Source organism: Amia ocellicauda, chromosome 2 (assembly GCF_036373705.1).
Source record: "Amia ocellicauda isolate fAmiCal2 chromosome 2, fAmiCal2.hap1, whole genome shotgun sequence".
NCBI lineage: Eukaryota > Metazoa > Chordata > Actinopteri > Amiiformes > Amiidae > Amia > Amia ocellicauda.
This window is the reverse complement of record NC_089851.1, coordinates 19,749,707-19,765,853: the sequence shown is the minus strand read 5'-3', so window position 1 is coordinate 19,765,853 and position 16,147 is coordinate 19,749,707. Positions and strand designations below refer to the sequence as shown.

General features: G+C 36.0%; 1 protein-coding gene across 1 annotated transcript in view; it reads left to right on the top strand.

Annotated features, from left to right (window-relative positions):
• The first annotated feature begins 325 nt into the window (after nucleotides 1-325).
• The window catches only part of cyp7b1 (cytochrome P450, family 7, subfamily B, polypeptide 1), a 60,855-nt gene continuing 45,033 nt past the window's right edge, over nucleotides 326-16,147 (top strand). The window contains exon 1 of the mRNA XM_066720399.1: nucleotides 326-671. Coding sequence (XP_066576496.1) covers nucleotides 595-671 — 77 coding nt within the window. The 5' untranslated portion in view covers nucleotides 326-594. The remainder of the gene's footprint in view (nucleotides 672-16,147) is intronic.

The following is a 16,147-nucleotide window of genomic DNA, read 5'->3' as shown; positions in this document are numbered from 1 at the left end:
CTTTTTCAAGATTCACCATACAAGTCTCTCTGGACAAAGTTAGGGTTTACAAAGTACGACAATTTGACCAGTCCTTATGGTAACTATAAACACTGCTGTTTGCTATACATGTATTATAACTATGTTTTTCCCTATCTGCCTGGTAATGTAGCACCTTTCTCATGTCTAAGTTTTGGTGCAAAGTTACAAAACAGAAAAAAGTCCTGTCTCAACACGTCCTCTCATATGCTGCCAAATAGCAACACTATACTATACTGTCTAAATAGCACCCCCCCCCATAGGAAGCCTGCAGTATGCGTATCTCACTGCATTAGCTCAGCTTTATACAATTACACTAAGAACAAGACCGTCAATCCTAAACTGTAGGTATAACAGATGAACACATGGCAGTATTTATGAATGTATTGATGCACTCCTAGTTTTGCAGCACAGATCAGGTCTCCGGATCGCACGGGGGTCTGAGCTGCGCAGGTCACATGACTGGCACACGTCTCCAAACTTTGAGAAGTTGGAGCAGAAAGTACGAGAACTTCTTCACCCAATGAAAAAGAAAGGGACAGCGCCGTGAAGAGGAGCAACACAGACGGTTTGAAGATGCTGGGGACGGCTGTGACTTCGCTTCTCGGATTATCTTTGATGTTCCTGCTCTACACGGTACTGGGGAGGAAAAGGCAAGTGGTTGTTGTTCAGTGTTAACGCGGTACACGACATGATTTGTGTTGCCTGGTGCATAACCGCGCTCCGGGCTTGTTATATAGTGTCTATCCGTCTTGAATGAATAACGAAATAAACCTGGGAAGGGATCTTACTCGTCTCCTGAATTGAGACATTGTAATTGTTTCTAATCGCCAGCAAGGATAAAGGACACAGTGAACATAATGAGTTTGTGTTGTGGCTTGTTCAGAGGTGGGGAGTTTGAATGGCATTCATTCATGAAGTGGCTTATTGTGGATACTGTCATGGCCGACGTGAAATTATACAAAAAAAAAAAGGTTAACAAAAACGGATTTTCTCTTTAAAGAGTATTTCATCCATTCAGTAAGATTGCTGAGAGAGAGCTCTAGATACATTAGCCTGAGGTGAAATGATGTCACAGTCTCAGGTAACAGTTATTTACCAGATGTAACTCCTGTAACATAGATGTAATTAAGTGTATTACTCTAGCATGCATTTCCATTTGAAAAGGACCATGTGTGATAGTAAAATGCACTAATTTATGGATCATTATGCTTGGACTAGGATTTTATTTGTGCTTTGTGAAGTCTGAGAATTACAAGTGCAGTGGTGGATGCACATCCCAGCCAGGGTATCATATCGAATGGATGAGCTCTCAGTCTGGTGGTGCTGTTGAACAAGAAATTGAAGGTGAAGGTTTGACCTTTCCATTGTCCAGACATGAATCCAACATGAAACTAAGTGGTTTTACTAGGCAACGTGGAAGAGCTGTCATCTGAGGCATGGGTAAAATGGCCTTAATGGTTATGGTAGTATCCACTTTCAACTTTTACCTTTATAGCATCTGCATTTTAGTCCAGGTGGTGAAAGTCTCAAAGTGCACAATGAGCAAACTTGCTCTTGCTGCCCATAATTGTGACATACCCGAGAGGGTGTCTGTGGGAAGTGAAAGTCAGGTATGTTACTTAAATAGCCGTCAGTTAAACAATGAGGTGTAAATGAATGCATATTTGAAAATAACCCCAAAACTTTAACGACTGTAGCAAACATGCAGGTAAACTTAAATGTTATATGTTTTAAACCCCATATCTTGCTGTGTATGTTATCTTTTCATCCACCAAATGTCTATAGGACACACACTGTAATGCCTGCCTATGGTAAGTCTGGCAGACTTACTTCCAAGACTGGGAAGGGATTTCTTTTGACTGTGGGTGAATGTGGGGCATTGGTGTTTTGGGAATGATTGTATTGCTGATGCTGTACAGTTATAATAATCGCCCTTATTATATGTATCCATATGCATGTTCTGTGTATGCATTTGCATAGTAATGTAGTAATTATTAGTTGTAGCCATGGTTGGTTGTCTGTGGTAGGCTGAGCTCCCTGGGCTAAGGAAAGAATTTGTATCCCCATGGGACTCAGTAAACAAACTTGGATTTTATTAAATATGGAACACATTCCAGTTGCTCTATAATTGCAAAATCCTAAAGGGTTTCGAAGTGAGTAAGTATGGGAGAGCAATTCCAGACGTCCGGCTGTCCGTGAGGCCACATGTTAGAGATGTTAGTGAGTGTAGGCTGCTCCAAACAGCCATCCAGCCTGGCAGGGAGGGAGGCATTACAAGAGATGACCCTGCAGAGAGTGCAGGCACTGCGTGAGGGAAGTGGATAAAGGAATGAATACCTGTCTGATGATCTGACTGTTTCATGATAGAGATTTGCTGTGCTGAAGGGTGAGGTTTGGGACCCAGGGCAATTTGCTCCTGGCCCCATCACATGGACACATAAATGATTATTTTAACTGAAGTTAATGACACACTATGAATGTTATGCATTTTTGTTTTCTGTTCTGTCAGTGAATTTAATACAAAGAGTGAGCCAGTGACTAATTCTTCACCCCTATGAATCACTTTCCTGTGGACCGTAAATTATTCACAACTCTTTCACCACAGTCTTTTTTCTCACACTTCCAAGCAGGGGGAGAATATTCCAAAGAAATGTCTCATTAGTTTTCCCAATTTGAGTGTCTTCACTAAGGTCAGAGCTCTTTGCAGCTTCACACATTGCGTTGTACACTCTCCTCATCGCATGGTGATGGAATTTTTCGACATCTCATAATTAAAGAAACATTAAAGAGACTGAAATAGAGGCTGTTAGGGAGTTTACTTGGAAAGGAGCACATTACTTTTATTGTCTATGGTTGCTATGCCACATTTTTATTTTGTTTTGCTTCTATGCATTGTAAAGATTTTACAACTTTGAAATCTGTCAACTCTGCTCCTGGGACCGTGTGAACTGTATGCTCAGAGCACTCAAGCTCTCCGTCTGATTTTGTAGTTCTTCTGTTAGATTTGCCATGCTGGGTCATACAGTGGGCCAAGTGATTCTGAGGCTGAGTGGGTTGAAAGTCAGTTTCCTTGGCTCACAGTGCAACAGTAATCCCTGTCTTCTGCTCTTGCACTTGTGAGCCAGTAGGGTTGTCAGACAACACTGTATTAGATCTCCAATTGATTATGCCATGGGTTTAAATTGTGTGCAGAAACAGACTTTCTGACAGTGCAAGCATTTCGGCAAACATATAGGCTGCCTTCATTGCTCTCTTCATGGTATCAGGGTGTAGTAATGAGCCCAGTTAAGTAACAACAGTGATTCCACATTGGTATTATACAAAATGAGATGTCAGTTGATACTTAGAATCATGGGTGTGTGAATAGAGGAAGTGTTGCACAATTAGAAAATTATTCTTCAGCATTGTTAGTTTTTAGGCCATTATACATTGTGCAACCTTTATCCCTTATTTATCCCCTTTAACGCTTCCTGGCAATTTGCTTTTGTATTTTAAATTTCTTCTTATATTTGTATGGGATTTGTGGATTTTATAACTGAACAATCAGAATCTATCTAGAAGCTAATACCATTGAAAGATTAATACATAAATGAATAGTGAATTCCATTTATGTAATTTAGGAAAACAAATTTAAATGCAGGCTATGTATTGCAGATCAGGCTGCTGGCTTTAATTTAATATGGGTGAATTTTATAAATGTACAAAATGTAAAGACAAATCATGATTTCACAGAAATGTGCTTATTTCAAACCAGTCATAACTGGATTGATTCACACTGTCAAAGTTAATCTATGATATGGGATGTATTCTGTAGGTACAAAGTTTAAATTAGCATATTATCAACCACCACAGATAATGCTTTTGCAATCTGAAGAACCAGAGATTGTCTTGACTTTTCATATAGGTATCATTGGTGTTATCACTGTTTTGATTGATACTGTTATTCGTTTTCACAAAAATGATTAAACATTTTTTTTTCTTATTTTACTTATAAAACTGTTTGTATTCCATTAAATCTTTGTCGAAAAAGGTAATTAGTTAGCAAGCATTAACATATTCATTGATTCATTCTTAAATTTAATTTGTTAAACCATCATGTCATCTGGTTAAATGTAGTTTTAAAGTATTGTGAAACTGCATAGTAAACAATTTTGATCTCTTGCATTTTTTACTTTTTTTTGTTGTAATTTTCAGATATCTTCCCACAATAACATCTTGCAGAGAGCTTACAGGAAATTATTTGTTCTATTCCCATTGGTGAACTCAGTGAGGATAATTGTCCTCAGGGCCCGGAAATGCTGCATGCTGATTATCTTATAAAAATATGTTTAGAGTTATAAAATCCCACATGTATACATTTTATGTCAGTACTTTAAAGACATTCTTAAATCCTAAAATACAGCTGAAAAGGTTTCACATTTGGCTTTAGTTTTGCTACTTAGTGTACGTTGTAGAAACAAATTATTTCTGCCCCCTTAAAAGAACACACACTCTCTCACACATACACACACAATGTGGAAAGTTTCCTAGAATACTGTGAAAGCTTTGCTGCTTGGTCAGTCTGCTTGCTTTGAAACAATTCTCAGATGCACTTCCCTACATAGTCAGAGGAGGGCAGTGCATAAGAAGAGGACCGTTTCTTTTTTTGTTTTTATTAAGTACAAGTACTGTTTACATTAAATCTTAGCTTATTCTTTTAATTGTTTTCTGTAAAATATTTTAAAAAATATTAATATTGATTAATTGAAATGAATATGCCACAAAATATGTACATTTCACCATACTTTAATTTGATAATGTTCATGTGTAAATAGTATGCAAAATAATCTAGAAACACACTGGAAAGATACACATTTGTTAACTGCAACCCTTTTACATGTTCCCTGCATAAGGTTTGTGAAATTTAGGAATTTGAAAATGTATCTGGTGCTGCATAATTTTTCATATTATGATAATATAAATACATTATTTAAAAATAGTCTTGATTTGTGATATTGAGGCATAACTGAATTGCATTCCAACATGCATTAACCGGTTAACCACTTCAGCATTCAGTGTGTTATATTTTAGTAAATCAATAAGTTATTGACTTTGAAGCTATGGACGTAAGTTCTATTATTTGCATTGGTGAATGCAAAGCCAGTTTGAATTGCTGAATTGTATAGAGAGTGACATTAAGCAAGTCGTTTTTAATCACCTGGGATAACATGACAATTTTTATCCTTCAAATAAATAACATCCAAACCAACACATGGTGTCACACTCCTGGACAGAGAGCTGTTTGTAAGACATCCTCATGAATGGTTGACCTCGGGATTCAGTAAAAAAAGATTTGAACTTAAGCTATTTATGAGAGATTATGCATTAAGACTACAGATGTCTTTACACAAAGAATGGTGTATGTATGCATGGTTTCTCAATATTGTTGAACTGATTTGTGCTGGTCTAATCATAGTAGATGTTAGGAAATATATATATATATATATATATATATATATATATATATATATATATATATATATATATGTATGTGGTCAGCATCGTGAGTTATGGCTAATGAACACTTATAGGGAGGCTTAATTGTATAGACTATTTGCTTATTTGTAATTTTAAAGGAACTCGGATAGGATTACAAACCAGTTCCTTAAAAGGGTTCAGACCAATTTGGTTAAACAGTACATTAACCATCTCGCTATCTCCTATATCATTCCTAAACATTATATCAACTTTCTTTATTCAGTAATGGAAAGGTATATTAATAAAGACATAACAAATCATTTTCGTAGGTGACCCTATTCTCTTCTCCTTTGGGAAGTGTGTAACAGCCCAATGGCTTCACAGTGTGTGTTGGTGCTGCAATACCACAGTCTGAAAGACAGGACCAGAGGTGCTGTTCCTCAGGTCACACACTTTTCTGAAGCATTATATTTAGTAGATCAGCATATAAAATAAAAGCAATATCTCAGATTAAACTGAGATCCCTCCTTAAACAAATTTCAATAATGCTGTCAGTATTCCTTTTATACTTATTATTAGATTCATTGTTAACTCACTAGAGGGTAATAGTGCAATGGCATGTCTTTCCCAATGCTCTGTTTATCTTTCATTTAAATATGCTCGGAAGCTATTCCAATTGTTTAACATACCTCAAGGGAATGGAGGCTGTGCAAGTATTTAAATATGTAAACACACTAAGTTTATTTAACATCACTTTAGCTGGCATTCCTACTAATTAATTTGAACACTATCTTGGCAAATATAATCCATTCCATATTTCATGAAATTGCGGTTGATTTTATGTTTTTGTCAAATCCTGAAATAAAATGCTGAACCAGATTTTCTTTACGCAGCTCTTTCATGGTCAGCAAGCACTGGATCCCTTTTAGTGACTTATTTTATTCTCCATCATCTTAATTTGCATATCAGTAACTGACAAGATTCCTCTGCGGTAATAATGGCTATGGCCCAAGAGTTTGAGTGTCAGTAATGGCAATGGGATTCTGGGTTGAGAAGCTGGTGTATCTTCTCTTCTACTGAGTAGGAATATCTCCCCTATAGGCATTGTTTTTTCTCATGTCATAGACAGAGACCCAAAATTCAGAATTGTATATTTCTGGTCTGAGGACCATGACATCACCATCTGGTACTTAAGAGAGCTGACTTGATGAAAGATTTAGTGACTGGGAGTTATTCATCTGTTGTCGATTACAATACAGTTGTGCAAAATCCAGTGTCGCAACTGACAAGATGTAATCTAAAATACTTGACTTTTTATATCTTTCATTCTGTAATAAGTTAGTTATTTAAATTGGAAAACAATTTTTTTTGAGAATTTTCTAGCATGCTTATTTAAAAAAAAAAGAATTATTCCATGTTGTTTATTTGTTCCATTAACATCATTTACTTTCTAAATAATGAAACCACTCAAGTAGTTATTAACTTGTAATACCAGTTAACATGGGCACATGGTTAACATTAATCAGATTGCTCATGAGTCATATCGGGCTCTCCTTTACTTTGCACACACAATAACATGGCCTTCAAAGACTGTACTGTACTTCCTTGTATTATCAATCACAACAATGTATTTTAAAAATAATTTAAATGAATCAGCTGAGCAAATCAATAATATGTTGGTACATTTGTTATTGTGAAGCACAACATTTAAAAGATAGTATCAGATTTGAAGATTTCAGACATTTGAACTTCCACAAACAGGACACTGACTGTCTAAATGTACTAATTTATGTAAATTTATTTTCATAAGATTTGAATAGGTGAAATGAAGAAACCCGCCTTAAATCTTTTCACGTCAGCCATGTGAACTGAAAGCTGATACTTGAGGCCTTTTTTTTTCTTTCTTTCTCTTTTTTCATACAGAGCTTGGCTGACCTCAATAATTAAAGGACGATTTTAAAATGCATTTCTAATTTTCTACTAGAGTGAAAAGCTTTATTATCAAATGGATGACAAAAAACTCCCTTGAATAGTCTTGACTCTTGGGCTTCCACTAAACTGGTCATGAATGCACAAACCATCTGTTTTTCTGGACGTTTGTCAGCGTGAGTGTGGCAGAGGCAGCTGCCTGAATAGCACTGGCCTGAATGATGAACCAGACCTTTGTTTTGAAAGAGATTCTTTTGTATTCAACTGAGCTGCCCACTCACACTGCAGGGTAATCAAAATCAAACTATTGTTTCTACCAGTCAGATTGATTGCATTGAAAAGGTGGATGGTGACTTTATTGTGGATGCAAATAGGTTTTAAGGCAATTGTATGCTCTCCAATATGTACCACAGTGGGATATATTGTTAGAAGCCAGAGGGCTCTGTGTGTGCCAGTGGGATTGAATAAAGGTGCGCCCAGCCAGCAAAGCATGTGAGGAAGAGAGCTACAGAATATGACACACTTAAATATAATAATGTCCTGGCAGAGTGACCACAATCTGGCAGCATATTTCCAAATTAAAAAAGGCCAACACTGTCTAACATAACATGTTGGATTTTTTGTTTTGTTTTGGTCATTTATTCCTTATCTTATCCAGTCTGTCCCAACTGGTTCTTTATTTGTTTTTTTCTGTAATTATTCTTTAATGTTTGAGTAAATTGTTTAACTTATATTAGCATATCACCATCTTGAAATTACTGTATATGAGTCAAGAAATGCACCAGATTGTAAATCATTACTATTATTATGAATTATACAGGCCATGTCAACAAAACTCGCATTTAAACTCTTTAAATTCTCATAAGAAAGTGTTATTGACTTAAACCCAGAGTCTTTGTGGAAGTTTGCAAAGTGTTAGACAGAAGCATACAGATTCAGCAAATGCTTACAATAACTATGTGTATACCAGACATATTAGGGCCACTGTGAGGCGGATCTAATGAATACAGAAGTATGTTAAACCTCCCAATAAGGCATAAATAACAAAATGAATAAATTGAAGTAATTCTGTGTCTTAAATGAGATGTATGTAGTATGCATGCTGAGGCATCATTAAGTATCTGTACTCCTGGTGTGCTTATATTTATTAAAGCAAATATCCACGGTCTGCCTGAAGAAAAAGCAGAAACCAACCATGATGTGAACACTCCTATAGACCTTCGTCGACAGTCAAATAACAGAAAAATATAACGATTTTATATCTTGCTTACCTCTGTAACAATAGTTTCAGTACAACAATATGAACCAGAAACAGGAGTAAGCTACTTGCAAGGATGTAACCAATTTTCTTATAATTTAATGACCTGCAGAGTACATTTTGTATTTACAATGGGTGTATTAAAAAGGTATATAAATCTATACATATGTAAACATTCCATAAAGTCATACAAGGTAAAGGGGCATTTCTTATAAGCCTAATGGTAGCAGTGTAGCTGTCCATTTGTAGTATTTCCTAGAAAATACTGTATGTCCATACTAATGTATTTAAAACACTTGCCATTTTTTCAAACCTTAGAAAATGATGTAGAATATACTTTCTCTTACAAACTCTAAGAGGGCCAGTGCAGCTAAAAGAAAAGTGGAGAATAGATTTAGTTAAATATTATTGATAACTGACGGTAAACAACATTCATTCTCCAACTTAGCTGATTGTTTGGATATTTGTGTTTTCCTCAAATACTTTTATTTACTAGCTGGAAGTCTACTGAACAGCTGCAGAATCAAAAGCAGCTCCATCTGAATGTATAGTTTAATTATAACCCAGAGATGAATGGAAGAAAAGCGATCCATCATCTTATTTTATTGTCCTGAGGTCTTTTTGTTTGTTTGTTTTATGACTTGGCACCTTTGTGATGTAGTTTGTGCAGTTGTTGTTCATACTTTATTGATGTCAGACTCACGGAGGGCAAAGTATAGACTAAGTGGGAACTCGATTTCTAGGGTTGAAATGAAGTTGTATATTTTGTTTAGTAAATATGTGTATTAAGTGAAAGGGCATCCAAAGCAGATATTACTAATTCCAGTATATTAATATAGTATGCTTAAAAATCCCCAAAATATTTTGTATCTTGGCCTTTATAAGTTATTACAGCTCACATTAGATTTTGATATTATATAAACGTATACAAATTTAACACAAAAATACATTGTTCAGATGGAGATTGGAGCACTGTCTATTTCTAATTTAATGAATGCAACCATTTATTTTCTTACATAATTACACAAAATGTGTTCTCATTGTTTGACAGTAATACATATATTGGGTATAAATGATAATATTCTGTACTTTAAATTCTAGCACCATAGTACTCTAGTACTCAGAAGAAACAAAACATTTTTTTTTTCTTGGCAGCAAGACCTCCCACAAATACAGATTATTCTTTGTATATGAAAATTTGCTTGTGTCACTTTGTATCAAAACTGTTTTATTGGATTATTTTTTAGATATTACAATTCCCATAGAATGTCTGAGACAAGTACAAGGATTACAAAATGTGAAGTGTCTAATTTGCTAGTGGTTTTGAAGCAACTAAGTGCATTAAATGGTGCCATAGGAAAAGTACAGTAGATTACTTTTACTGGATGATGATTTTAATTTCTCCATTTCTGTTGTTCACAAGGATTTCCTGACAATGCAGGTACAGGGCAACAGAGTGCAGTTGTGGGCTTTCACGCAATGGTCTGCTAATGTTGCTTTACCTTAGCCTCGGGGAACATAAGCATCAACGTGCTACTTCTATCTGCTGATCTTCTTCTGAGCTGCTTGTCAGGAGTCATAGCTAATTATGTGTGATGGGTCTGTGATGTGGACAAATTGTCACTAAGGGCTGTACTGAAGACACCATTCTCATAGCATGTAGAAGTTAAAGCCAGAGCTGTACTACCCCAGTCTTATACAATTGAGAACTACTGATAATATTGCTGTCCTTTTTTAAATATATTCTGTACATTACACTATATTGTGAATAGCTGTGCTTCATGTAAAATAAATACAGTGCATGTGATTATATCTTTGTACTGTAGAGGTGATCTCTATTAATTTCACCTTGTTTCTTTTTCCCTTGAATGAAATTATTCTGTCCTGTAAAGAAATACCAAATTGGTGTCTATTTAAAGTCACTTTTCACAAGATCATCCAACTCTGAACCTAGCAAATGCTGGATGTTATTATTGGTTTATATATTTCATTATTGGGAGCACAGGGTATTTGGTATTCTCATGTATGTGCTTTAAAACTGGCAAGATGGGACCCATCTTGGACTGGTCTTTGCCCAGTGTTTGTATACAGAGAAATATACAAAACGTATCCTTCGATCTTAGCTTTTTTTTTTCTTAGTGTGCATTTCATCTGAAGGGTGAGTTTATTTGTTGTTCTATAGACTGAAAAGCTTGCATTCATGATCTGATCCTTTGTCTCTCACTTTAAGGCCCACAATAGGAAGTGCGGTTATAGAGTGCTGTTTCTTTTTAACGGTTAGCTGGCTAAGTGATGCTAAGCATAAACATTCGGCTTTAAGAAGAGTCGAGGAACCATATGGACAGCTAAATAAAGTTCAAATCAAGCACAATGACATCGGTGACTCCATTGTGCTTTGTAAATCTCTCAAAGACAGTGGGTGGAGAGGAAAGTTAAATCCCCATAATACGAGTGCAGACCATAGGCAAATGAATGTAGGGCTTGGTAATGTGGGATTCTATTCAAACAGGGGAAGCAGGGCAATTCCCCCAGAATTTGTGAAGTCCTAGCTTTTTTTTAATGGTTTATTTCAATGAGCTCTCATTCTTTGCATGGGGATGTCCTGTAATCAATGACAATGACACTTGACAGATTGTCCAAGCTAACGGTCTTTGTTGCAAGTTGATGAAGTGAAAGGGCTTGGGTGGTAGCAAATGGATAAAGATATTTAAAGCCAATAAATAAATCTTTAAATCCAATCATTCAGAGCATATTGGTGAAAGGCTTTCTTTTTTTTTATTAGCAAAATCTGCTGCCTTTGAAGGACTTGTGAACCCGAAGGCGTCTCATTGCTCAATCACACAGATTAAGTAAGTCAGACAAGCAGCAATCTGTCCTATTTAATAAAGTAACTTTTGTCATTTAGGATTGGAGGGCCTCAAATATCACAGGGGGTTATGATTTGCCAGATCTCTAACGTAAGTGGGGTTGTAAAAATCCCCTCCATTTATTAAAAAAAAATATATATATAAAAATAATATCAAACACGACTTTTATAATTGTTAATTTATATAAACATTCTTTAAGGCTGAAACTTGTTTAATTAATCTAATGTGTTGTGTTTAGTGCAAAGTAAACATTTTGTAGAGTTCAGGTAGGAGTGCAAGCAGTTAAGAGAAATGTGACGCTGGCTCTGTCTGGATTTCCCTTAACACCCTTCGACATAGATTATACAACTATACATCCCTGCTTCGATATGGATTTAGAAAAAAACATTGCGCCTCTCCAAATATGGTTTTGGTGGATTTATCTAAATTCGGTGCATCTGATGCTGTGCTAAAACAGGGAATGTATCTTTTAAGCACTTGCAATGCAGTAATGAGGACATCTGTTTTCATATGGTACTTGACACGTAGCACCAGAAATTTGATGTCATCCTGTCCAAACGTGTACATTGCTGGCAGACACCATCAGATTTTCTGATTGTTTCTGACAAGTCGCTGACAGCTCTTGAGGTGAAGCACGCGCATGACAAAGGGCAAGCAGAGGCTGCGTGTTGTCAGCTGGAACACTCGCCAGTGACTGCGAGGGGTTTCATACCCCGAGAAATCAGCCCTCGCGCAACCCTTCATTGTCAGAGCTGCTGACTGCTTACAAACAATATAGTTATGGATGTCAACTAGTTAGTTGTAACTACCATCTAATCAAGATAAGAGAAATTCAAACAAGAACAGCCCTCTCTTTCACAAAGATAATAATTTATCATAATAACTTTCGCATTTCTTTTACAGTATTTCCGCAGCTGTGGTATAAATATGTGATCTACTGCATGGAGTTCTGCATGATAAACCCGGGCAAGTTGCGAGATGCAAACATACCTATAAAGAATACTGCCATATTAAAATGTGCAGCCTTGATATAGACATAATACAACTGCAAGAAAACGAATAAAATGGAGAGCACAAATCCGTATCTGCTGATGGTTATGTGCGCTACTGGTATTTGGGTTAATATTGAAGACCTGTTTGTCACTTTGCCTTTATAGCTAAAATGCATTCTGTCGAACCCTTGGCATTATTAAAGGAATAGCCTATCCCAAACTTGAATCTGAAATTAAAGTCTCCTGTGTGAGTTTCCTGTTATTAACAACCACGTTCAGATAATTCCTGAGGGAACATCCTGCGATACATCCTCAGTGTAGATTTGTATTCATGCTATAGCTCCTATATAGTGCACGTGTTCATTACTACTTGGTTAAATGATGCAATGGCATGTTATTGTATTCATGGTCATAGAGCAAAGATTCGATTCTAGAATTTAAGATATTATATTGTATTATGTTTGTATAATAAACATTAAATACAGGGGTGGACTGGGACCAAAAAAGGGCCCTGGACTTTTACCCAGGGGGGCGACGGCTGCTGAAGTCTGAGTCCCAATAAAGTCCAGTCCGGTGGGGGAGTGGGGGTTGTTATGTTACCCGATTTGGATAAATTGTGTGTTGGCTGTGCTCACCTCTACTTTAGAAGTGTATGTAATCAACAAAAAATGTAACTATCAAACATCAATTAAAAACACTGCAGATATATTGGCCCATAACTCAGTGCCCTCCCCCTAAGTCTGGCCTAATGCCAAACAATTGCCCCAAACCATTTTGCCTTGGCACAATCTGGTGTGTATATGCATATGTGTGCGTGTATATGTATGTGTGTGTGTGTGTGTGTATATATATATATATATATATATATATATATATATATATATATAATAGAGAGAGTGTTAGTGATTTTTTTTTTTTAAACTACACAATGTTCTTCATTTTAATCTTGTTGCATCACCATTTGCGAAATGTAACACTTACGGGATTAATATTTTGTTGGTTATCTTGCATCAAAAGGGGGCCACCTGCTATGGAAATATGGGACTCCTACTACTGGATTCAGTGTCTATCACTGAACAAGCCAAAATAGCTTTCTTGACATCTACAACAGATTTTTGGCAGCCTTTAATTTTCATCACTGTCTGACTTTTCTAATACCAAGCAAGGAAATATCAGTTTCAAGTCATTCACAAGATCTTCTGGTACCAGATCTTACAGTTTATTTTAAGCCTGAAAATACAATGTGATAAAATATGAAAGGGGGAAAAATGCTATACAAGTTATTTGATATTTTATTTTTCTTCTTTCTCACAGATTGATCACATTGAACACATATTTTCTACATTTCAGCACATTAATTTGCTAAAGACTTATAGCCTAGTAGCTTATAACGCTTATCGCTCTTGCAAATTGTAGAAGCGAGGTGGTGGGGGGTACCTGGGTTCAGTGGGCTCAGTGATGTGCGCTCACTCAGTTATCAGTGATGTGCTGGAGGATGAATTTTGTTGTCCAGCTTGCTATGTTGTAGTTATGGTACACTTTGCATACTACTATACTTTCAATCTGGACTGGTTTGAGCTAGAATCAAAAAATACACTTCAATAATTATTACATAGGATAACTATCTGAGGAATATTTTAGGAGAGCCTAAACTGTGAAGATTGGGAATATATCCATGCAAATCAACATACCAGATTATTGGGATTCTTCAAGTTCAAATAACTGAGTAGAATGATTTTGTTTAAGATATTACCTATTACTTTATGACGTATTGCATGTTTTCCCTGCCACATATAACAATGCCAGTAGAGGAGTCTAGCTCATGAATGTATGTTTATGCTAGTGTATGGACCCATCCTATACACTTACAACAGGGTGTATTGGTTGTTGCCAGTGTTCATGTAATTGATTTGCTTTGATTGGGCATTGTGAACATAGGCTACTACCAACAGCCTATTATAGGTTTTCACTATGATTTAATTAATATCCTACTCATGCTACACGTATGCACAGTTGATCTGTCGTTTTGATGCATCTGTTATTTTAACACAACACAATTATATGACTACAATGTTTATAATTAATGTTGTTGTTGTAATAATATTATTTATGTTTTTTTTTCTGCTGTTAAACAGTTTTGTGTTCACCTATAGATATATGATATAAAAGGAAACGCTATGATATATTTACATAAGAAAGTTTACAATCGAGAGGAGGCCATTCGACCCATCGTGCTCGTTTGGTGTCCATTAATAAATAAGTGATCCAAGGATCGTATCCAGTCTATTTTTAAATGTTCCCAAACTTTCAGCTTCAACAACATCGCTGGGGAGTTTGTTCAGATTGTGACTCTCTGTGTGAAGAAGTGTCTCCTGTTTTCTGTCTTGAATGCCTTGAAGCCCAATTTCCATTTGTGTCCCCGGGTCCGTGTGTCCCTGCTGATCTGGAAAAGCTCCTCTGATTTTATGTGGTCGATGCTTTTCATGATTTTGAAGACTTGAATCAAGTCCCCACGTAGTCTCCATTTAGACCTTTATTGTGTTGACCATGTTTCTACAGTCTGATAATGTATTTGCTCTGCATAACACCATTTTAAAAATGTTTTTGCTTTATTTTATTGATGTATTTAATATTTGCCATTACAACTGGTATGCTGCATCTAAATTGTCCAGAGTGCAATAAACTAAAACCATTTAAACCCAGAGAGGGAGAGGGTAACATATTGTTTTGGGGAAGGCTAAAACACGCATGCAAACTCCTCCTATCATAATCATATATATTTCAGCTATAAAACATTTACAGCTGCTACTACTACTACTAATTCTGATACTAATTAAAATATGAATTGATTTGATATTGATTTGTTTCTGTCATTTAGGAACTGCAACCACCACAGAAAATATATTTTCAAAAAGGCTTCATCTGTATGTGTTTTCTATTCATTGTATTAAATGGCACATAAGAATCTCACAAGAAAATAAATTACAAATCCAGGTCTAGTTCAGTAATTTCCTGTATGTTTGTATAAATTACATGCACAGCTTTGCTCATGATTTAGAGAGACCTATCAGTATCATGTCTTATTCAATCACGCCCAGTTTAAGGTCAAGGAGCCATGCTCTCTTAGCATACCAGTCATGTGTGTCTAGAATGGGGCTTTCTGTGCCATGACAGTTTAAACACAACAACGCTCTAATACAATTTGTAAAAGAGCTAAAACTGTACAGTTGCTCTAATAGAAATACGCAACCATCATTTTGCAGCATTGTTTTTTGTTTTAACCATCCTAAACTGTGGGTTATGTTTTTGAAAACTGGCTTTTTATTAAATGTATATTCCCAACATCCTGCAATTATTGGTAATTTAGAAATAGCAATTTATTGCATTCAGATGGGATTACTTCACATTTTTGTTAATATTAAAAATACCAACTCAACTTACAAAATTGCCTCTCTTTTTACTGCTAAGAAACCAGACCTGCTGTTCAGTTGGACACAATTCTTGAAACAGGTCATCAGTATAATTTGCCAGCCAGTTACTAGTGAGCTGCAAGCCAGCCATACTTGGTCAGATTCCTCTCACCAAAACCTGAACACACTCGGCATGTTATTGCCCCCTTGGTG